This window comes from Vanessa tameamea, chromosome 14 (genome assembly GCF_037043105.1).
Source record: "Vanessa tameamea isolate UH-Manoa-2023 chromosome 14, ilVanTame1 primary haplotype, whole genome shotgun sequence".
Lineage (NCBI taxonomy): Eukaryota > Metazoa > Arthropoda > Insecta > Lepidoptera > Nymphalidae > Vanessa > Vanessa tameamea.
The window spans coordinates 11,426,204-11,435,548 of record NC_087322.1 but is presented as its reverse complement, the minus strand read 5'-3'; the positions used below and the strand labels follow the sequence as shown (position 1 = coordinate 11,435,548).

Genomic DNA, 9,345 nt, shown 5'->3' with positions numbered 1-9,345 from the left:
TATTCTATAATAAACTTAACAAATTCAATACGTCTTCGAAGAGCATTTTGACAAGGATGGAAAACCGCTTTGATAAGCCGCGCTACAAAGCTACGGGTTACGGAACGTAGCGTCAGTCGGTGTTATCACTCGCTGTGGAACGTCGCCTCGACGCCTTAGCGCCTTACGTACGTTACGAACTTTACAGAAAAAGTTTGCTACATTTAAAGGAACTTATTCGTTTAAATAATATAGTTACGATATCACGTGTGCGTTTAGAAAAAATAATTTGGACTAGGTAAAACTTTTTAATAATCACCCCTTTTGAAAATTTAAGTGAAATTACAAATTATTTTTTTAAAGATAAAAGTGTAGATAACTCCTTTAAAACATTTAATAATTGTTTCCAAAGTGTTACTGGAAATAAGATACAATATATGAAGCATAATTTTTTCATGAATAATAAATTCTAAACTAACTAACTTACTTAAAATAATATTAAAAAGAAAAGACTATCAACGTTGGAAGAAAAAAAAGATGTTTTTATCGTCAATCATGTGCGATTAATAATGCACTAATAATAACTATCATTAGATATAAACATAAAGTGCTTATTTACAAAATGCCAACGAACACGTCAACGTGGTCAGTAACGTCAACGTCGGCGATAGATCGCCAGTTCTGGGAATACTTTGAAACCCCAGAGGAACGGAATACGACATGGGAGGACGTATCTGTTCGGCAGCAAGGCGCTGTTCTAAGCGCTTACGGCGCGCTCATGGCAGTAGGTGCAGTAGGAAATATTGTGGTATTAGCGGCGCTGGCGAGCGCTCGTCGTAGGAGGTCACGTGTTGATCTCCTAATGACTCACCTCGCCGTAGCTGACATCTGTGTGACGTGCGGCGTTATCCCTTTGGAGGTGAGTCAAGTTATACTTTTGTCCTGTTAAGTGCAATGTTATGAACGTAAGTAAAATTTAAGATTTGCAATGAACGTTCAAATAAAAAATTATACGATAGACAGACAGTAATTTATTTTTATTAAATATTAATTCAAAATAAGCATTAAAAATGAGTGAGTCAACTTGTATTTTTATTGAGGTATTTTTTCAATAATACTACAATCTAGATTAGTCAATTTCATTTTATTAAATTTAATACATGGAATAAATAAAATGCTTTTTATATTTCTAACGAATTTATTTAAAAATAGCTCAGATAGATTTTGAATGAATAGTAAACATTAATAAAAGCAACTGCATAAACCTCTATTTATTCGTGAAGTTTAATCCGCAGTCCATTTGGATTACAATTGCCTGTTTCAAACAATTTGATAGATTTAGTTGATGTCGACTATAGCTCTTATTGACAGAGCGTTAATTTGTAATCTTCTTCAGTACATTGCACTAATAATAAAATTAATATTGGTAGGGCTTTGTACAAATCTAAGAAGGTACCATCCACTCATTGAATATTCTACCACCAAACAGGGAAAATAACTTCTTAATTCTCAAGGCATATTGGCGATGTAAGGAGTGGGTATTATTTCTTACAGCGCCTGGTTTTACAATAAGAATTGTATACAATTTTTTATAAAGATTGGTTTAACCGTTCTTGACTTATAGCGGGACATACAGACAGCCAGACGGATAAAAATTTCAAAAATGGTAAATCTGATGTCAGTGCGTCATAAAACGAATATTTATGATGAAATTCGACATAAAAATTGAGTGTACAGACATACTCTACAGATTTATATAATAGTAGGTATAGATATTTTGAGAAAACGTGAATACGTGCCTATATATATTATATACCGGTCAGTCAGATACTACTTATTTGAAAAAAAAAAATGGATACATGATTTAAACAACATGTAGACCGAAAAGTGTTTGCGGAATTTTATCAATAAAACGAATATCTGGCTCAATGAACTACATTGCGGATTCTGAAGCTTAGTTGTATAAAACAAGTAGCATCAATCTCAGCTAGTTGACTAATTTTTCTAGCCGCGTATGCTTTGAATGAGAATTCCACTGGAGCTACAAATTGTCTTATAAAAAAGATTGTGAAAATTTTTACTAGGTTTACTTCTTAAGACATATTAAAGTAAAAAGCCACAACCTGTTAATTATAAACGTACGAGATTAATTATAAACGTATTTTAAACACATACAAATCTAGCGATCCTGCCTAGCTTTGAACTCGCAATTAGTTAAGTTGCAAGCGTTCTAACCACAAGAACGTCGACTCCCTTAAGACATTTCAACAATTAATTAAAAGACAATTAATAACATTTGAATACTTTCATGTCATTTGTCTATTCACAAGCGTTAATTCATTCCACTGTATGTTATTAAATACGTAACGACACCATAACACATCTCTTTTTTTAAGTCAACGCCTCAATTTTTGTCGAGGACTGTGTCAGTGATCTTCGCACCACCAAATGCCAAATTGCTATAATGTAACGATATTTGTTTTGTCAATGATGAACTCTATCATGCGGTTCAAAACACAATATATTTCTATTAATTTAGTATTCTAAATTAGTAATTAAAAATGATCATATAATATATATACGTTCATTAAATTAAAAAGAATATCGGATTTCATACAGCGATCTATTAAATAAATATTTTGTATTTTTAATTTGAATTTTTCTCTAGTTGAAATTTCAGAAGGTTTTTTTAATATACGTAAAGTGATAACTTATTTTGTTTGATCATTTATTTTAATGATAAAAAACTCTATAAGCTTAACAGCGAAATTGTTCATCTGGTCCTTAAATACATAGTCATTAAATTCAAGGATGAGTTGAAATTAATAATCCATTAATAGTGTTATTGCCCAAAAAATATCAGCAGAATTCTGACATCTCATATCTTTGATAGCTCAGCGTTATCTGATACGCATAATAATAGGAAGGCTACTTTGTCGATCGTTACTCCTAAGGTTAATGTCAACCCCGTTTAGTACTTTATATTAAATATTAAATTCAATATTGAATCTTGAAGAAAGCATTATATCAATAGTGATTTTTTCATATAAAATTGACAAATGCTCTGTCAAATGGGCTACCTGATGGTAAATGGTGATAGAAATTGGAACCAAAAGGAATTTAAACCATTCCTTAAATCGCCAAAGTGCCACCATCTTGGGAACTAAAAATCTAAATATGTTCATTCTGTCTATAGCTTTAGTTCACTCACCCAAACCGGAACACAGCAAGACTAAGTATCGATGCTTGGCAGTAGAATTTGTGACGAATGGTAGGTCTCCCAGAGGAGCGTGCACCAAGAACACCAAGTAAAGTATTTTTTTAATGTAATAATAAAGTATAACTACTAAAATAATAGCCTAACTAAATTAATAACTAAAATAATATGAATGACGCTGCTGGTTTACTTCTCCTTTAGAAGGGGATTCCACTATGTTGCTTTAATGCGAGTTGGTGGATACGCGAGTCCAAATATTTGAAAATAAATAATAAAAAACTATTGAACAAAATTAAGGTTACACTAAAACTACTCTACTGACTGTCTGGGTGGTAAATCTTCGGTGAAGTTTGCAGTTTTATAGGCAGCTGTAGGTTAGTGATGGGGCTCAGTACATAGATGCGGTGTTTTTAATAGATAGATTGTTTGAAGAGGAAAGTTTATATATATAATACATGCATAATATATCAGAGAAAAACTGATAATTTTAGAGATTTCTAATGTGATGTCGTAAATACTTTTTTTTTCGCTTGCACTGCAAACACTGACTGAACCCTACGAGATGTATCAAAATAATGTGCAACAATATTGTACACATTAAAGTGTTTTTTTTATTTTGACCTTATTGAAAAAGTCTACAAAAAATCCGCGATGGTATATGTCTATCTCTTAGGGTTTACCCACAATAACCAATTTTTATCCTTTACTTTTTACGATAAATAATGGCTTTTTTACGAAGCAATAATACAACTATTATTATATATAATTTATTTAAAATAACTATTACTTTTTTATCAAATTTGCCTTTTGCGTCAGTAAATTATTTTTTATTATCGTTATTATTTTTACAAACCTTTATTACACATGTGTAAGGCAGAATTGTAAATGAGCTCAATACATAGGGTATTATAACTGCCTATTGAAATTGATACTGTACGAAATCAAAAACATTACACGAACCATCAGTTTACTTCTGACAGTCTTTAGTAATATCGTAAATGCGAAAGTAACTCTGTCTGTCTGTGTGTTTGTTACTTCACGGCCAAACTGAAACGGATTTTAAGAAATTTCGTTTGAAGTAAGCTTAAACTCCACGGAAGGACATAATCTTTTACATGACTAACACATGACGATCAACCCCTAAAATTCAACCCAAGCCGCGGGAGACAACTAGTATATTATAATAAAAGAAAAGATCAAACCAAATGACTACGATGTTTTTATACTCGTACTAAATATAGTCGAAGTCGAACTTATACATTTTAATATCCGTTGAACAAGAACGCGGATTCAAAATGTTTTTTATATTTTATTGTTTTATATGTTTACGTGTAACACTTTTAATTAAGATTTGTTTTTGGAACGAAATTATTTTATGTGGCTTACAATTGAGTAATTCGGCAGAAATCGCGGCCATCTTGCTTTTCTTTTTCTTTATGTTTTGTACGGTATTATTTAAATGTATGTTATGTTGTTTTCATTTCAAACGTAGTTCACGTTCAAACTTTGTTAATTTATTTTATTGAGTCTGTTATTTGGTACACAATACATAGCGAGAGCAACTTTATTACAACCGGATGTCCCACGATATCCTGTCTTTATATTATTTACCGTTTATGTAAAGAAGAGAACCCGAGAGCCGAGATGGCCCAGTGGTTAGAACGCGTGCATCTTAACCGATGATTTCGGGTTCAAACTCAGGCAGGCACCACTGAATTTTCATGTGCTTAATTTGTGTTTATAATTCATCTCGTGCTCGGCGGTGAAGGAGAACATCGTGAAGGAACCTACATGTGTCTAATTTTAACGAAATTCTGCCACATGTGTATTCCACCAATTCCGCATTGGAGCAGCGTAGTGGAATATGCTCAAAACCTTCTCCTCAAAGGGAGAGGAGGCCCAGCAGTGGGAAATTTATAAGCTGCTAATGTAATGTAAAGAATAATAAATAATAACCTATGGATTATATCCTATGGATGGTGACCCGTTAATGAGGGTAGAAATGGTTAATGTTTCATAGCGTCCGATATACGAGTATGTGCGGTGGTGACCACTTACCATAACCTTGCCAATTAGCCCATCCGATGTTCGAAGTCAAATCAAAGAATGTGTACGCGCGAGAGAAAAGTGGACTGTAGTTAAGGAATAAAGGGAAGTTGTTACCTCAAAACTGGGCTCTGACTTATGAAGACACGTTCTTCTTGGGAGCGCTCCCTTGGTCTTCATACTCTCGAAGAACACAGCCAAAGGGATGGGTGATATTACAGGAGAAGAATAAGTCCGTTACACAAGCTAATTTCAAAAGAGCGGCGCACTCACATAACACACGTTACCGCGGCTCACACGAGAAGGGAAGAGAGAAAGGAAGTACGTCATACGTCAAATCATTCCATAGACAAATATTGCCGTTTCAATGTACGCATAAACCTAAATACGGTACAGAATGTTTTAGTATTATATCAGCAGATCTGGTCATGTTACTGTGGTTACTTATTGAATTATATTATATCATAATATTCAGCCAAAACTGCCTGATAAAAGGTCCAGCCTGTCTCGCTGAATACAATAGTGCAAATGCTTGCGCGAAAAAACAACGGTTTTTTATAGATATATATATCTATTACACGTTTTATCAGCACAACAATATACGGGCTTAGCAAATTTAAAGTCAAAGGATTTGTTAGAGTTATTGGAAAAAAGCCAGATGACACTAGTCATTACTCTTTTTTCCCGATGGAAATCTTCGAAGGATACCTCTGAGATTTACGATCCGTGGAGCGTTTTTACATCATCAAAGCTAATAACGGTTGAACATGAATATTTGGCTTTGAACTCTTATTTGTGTTACTACTGTTTTCTATAATAAATAAAAAATTGGTATAAGTGCAAATCATGTTATGTTATGTTTAGTCTAAAAAGTATATTTTGATTTATTTTGATAATACGGCATTCGTGTAAACAAATACATGCTATAAAGTTTAAAAAAAAATATTTTTTTTAAAGTATTAAGGAAAAAAAAGTCGGTAAACTCGTTGACAAGTTATGGCGTGACTAGACGTAAAAGGGATTACAAACAGACAAAACACTTTAGTACCTTTTGCTTGGAAGCTATTAACGAGCTTCATTGTTATCAGTGAAAACATTTAAGGAATCAAGCCAAAATTATTTAGTTCAAACAGTCTATGAACACGTCTGAGTCTATTCCAATTATGATTGTTGAATTTCAACGAATTCGAAGTTGTTAGATATTCGTAGCATCATCATTTACAAATCAAATGAAATCAAATCAAAATAATGTTTATTCTACACCAATAAACACAGACATAAGCTTAATAAAGATGCACAAGAGGCGGCCTTGTCGCTAAAACAGCGATCTCTTTCAGTACCCCTAGTACGAGTTTCAATAATTCATGCGTTAATAACATATCGACTTCTCGAAAACGTTTACGAAGTATTTATATTCGGTAGTATGAGTTTGACATTACACGTTTGCTTTAAAACCATGATAACCGTCGAGCTATACATATATTTTTCTCATCTTTTTTTGCGCGTGTAAGTGAGATGGAAATATAAATTGTGGTGTAGTCTATTTCGAGTAGCTCGACGGTTATCATGGTTTTAAAGCAAACGTGTAATGTCAAACTCATACTACCGAATACAAATACTTCGTAAACGTTTTCGAGAAGTCGATACGTTATTAACGCATGAAGTATTGAAACTCGTACTAGGGGTACTGACTGGCGCCGTAACGCGTTACGTAACGAATTGGTTTACCCTCCCATAAGAAGTTATCACTTCAAAAGGTATGTAGGTTAGTGAGGTCATAATGCTTCTATGTATTAGTAAAAAAGATTGATGGTGTTTTTGAAAATTCATCCTATCTTAATTTTTTTTTTTGATAGTATGTCACCACTGTCCATAGACACCGGCGTTGTAAAAAATATTAACCATTCCTTACATTTCCAATGCGCCATTAAGCTTGGGAACTAAGATCTTATACCTCATGTTACTCCATAAACATTAGTACCGATGTTGATTTTGTAACAAAGGATAAGGAATGATATGTCTGAAAATAAAACACGTCCAATTATTGTAAAAATGTAAGCACGTTACAAAAAGGTTGTTTTTTTTTCATCATTAAGGAAAATAAGAAATCTGACGGCGAGTGACATTGGATTTTCAGGTAGGAATATTCCTATTTATATAAATGTGGTCATTCTATATATAAAGGTCCCTTACAAGGCTCTTCTAAATGAAATACAACGTGAATGCAAAGATATATGCTATCTATTCTGTTGGGTTCGAAATTGCACTGTTATGGTTCGCAAGACCAACAACTCTAAAAGCTATTTACATTCTTCCAAGGCTTTGTGTGTGTGTTCTCGTGTTTAAACAAAATTTTATAAACGTAAGTAATTTGTTGGTTTAATAAACATAACATAATCAGCCTGTAAATTTCCCACTGCTGGGCTAAGGCCTCCTCTCCCGTTGAGGAGAAGGTATGGAGCATATTCCACCACGCTGCTCCAATGCGGGTTGGTGGAATACACATGTGGCAGAATTACGTTGAAATTAGACACATGTACGTTTCCTCACGATGTTTTCCATCACCGCCGAGCACGAGATGAATTATAAACACAAATTAAGCACATGAAAATTCAGTGGTGCCTGCCTGGGTTTGAACCCGAAATCATCGGTTAAGATGCACGCGTTCTAACCACTGGGCCATCTCGGCTCTTATTGTTGGTTTATTATATTATATTAAAACATGTTACTATGTTGAGCTTTTTAAGAAGTTTATTTGTTGTTATCATATTTTTACTTGCTCTAGTTATTATTTTAATTATATTTTTTAAGAAGGTTAATCTGATAACGTATTGTTTTGTTGATTTATAGGTATGTTTTATTTCTGATTAGGTATCTACGTAAAATGAAAAGATATATCTATTTAATATTATTACTAACAATAATTATAATCAAAAATATCAATATTTAAATATTTATTATCAAAATGATTGCGTACTAAAACTGTACAGTTATATTTATGACGTAATGTGCTTAAGTGAGATCTGGTTACTAATATATTTGATGAAGAACTCTTCGATTAACGTGTACCGAAATAGTCATCACTATTCACTTATAAAAGTAAAGGTGGCGGTACACTTACAGCGGTATGTCGTGGCCTCTGTATACAATAAAATACTCGAGGATAGCATTGTCTCTTCCAGGTACTGATGTAACTTTTGTTGGTGTAGTCGTCGGACATGGCCCAAGTAAACATAAATTAGGGCTGTTCTGTTGTTATTTCCCTCAAAATCAACACCGGTGAGATTCTAAAGACACGTTTTTTGAATTCTAATCAGATTTAAATGTAAATAACTCACTTTCATAAACATATATATGTATATTGTTGGAGATTTTAACATAGGAAATATTGTATTGTCACATAACTCTATTAATAAACTTGCTATCCAAAACCCAACCGACAATAATTTAATTATGCAACTATTTGCGTTTATTTGCTTCTATGGCTGGGATCAGTATGATGAGTTTTAATGTTAATAATAGAGTATTGGATCTCATTCTGCCTAACTGTAGTTGTTCGGTCGTAAGAGCTACACCATTATCTTTGCCTGAAGACGCTCATCATTCAAGTTTTTCCGTTTTGACGGATGTTACGTTAATTGAGTCTAATTTACGTTATGCGCCTCATATTGTTCCTATTATAATAACACTATTAACAATGCATTAGATAAATAATATTGATTGGGTCGAACAATTTAAAACATGTGATATAATTAAAGTAGTAGATAAGTTTTATTAAATAGTTAATAAAGTTCAGAATCGATTTGTTATACAAGCTTCACTTGAATTTCACCTTCGGACATCTCGTCAAAATTCCAAACATCACCCGCACCACCTAGATGTCCGAAAATCCACAAAGCCGGCAACGCACCTGCAAGCCCCCCGGTGTTGCAGATGTCCATGGGCGGTGGTAGTCACTTTCCATCAGGTGAGTCTCCTGCTCGTTTGCCACCTCTAACATAAAAAGAGAAGCTAAAACAGTATATGATACCAAATATTATCCTATATGGTTTAATAACAGTTTGATTAAAAAGAAATTACAAATAAATAAACGATGGAAAATA

The 9,345-nt window shown here is 33.3% G+C and overlaps 1 protein-coding gene across 1 annotated transcript in view; it reads left to right on the top strand.

Moving 5' to 3' along the window:
• The first annotated feature begins 601 nt into the window (after window positions 1-601).
• Window positions 602-9,345, top strand: part of LOC113402215 (adipokinetic hormone/corazonin-related peptide receptor variant I-like) — a 155,259-nt gene continuing 146,515 nt past the window's right edge. The window contains exon 1 of the mRNA XM_026642404.2: window positions 602-898. Coding sequence (XP_026498189.1) covers window positions 602-898 — 297 coding nt within the window. The remainder of the gene's footprint in view (window positions 899-9,345) is intronic.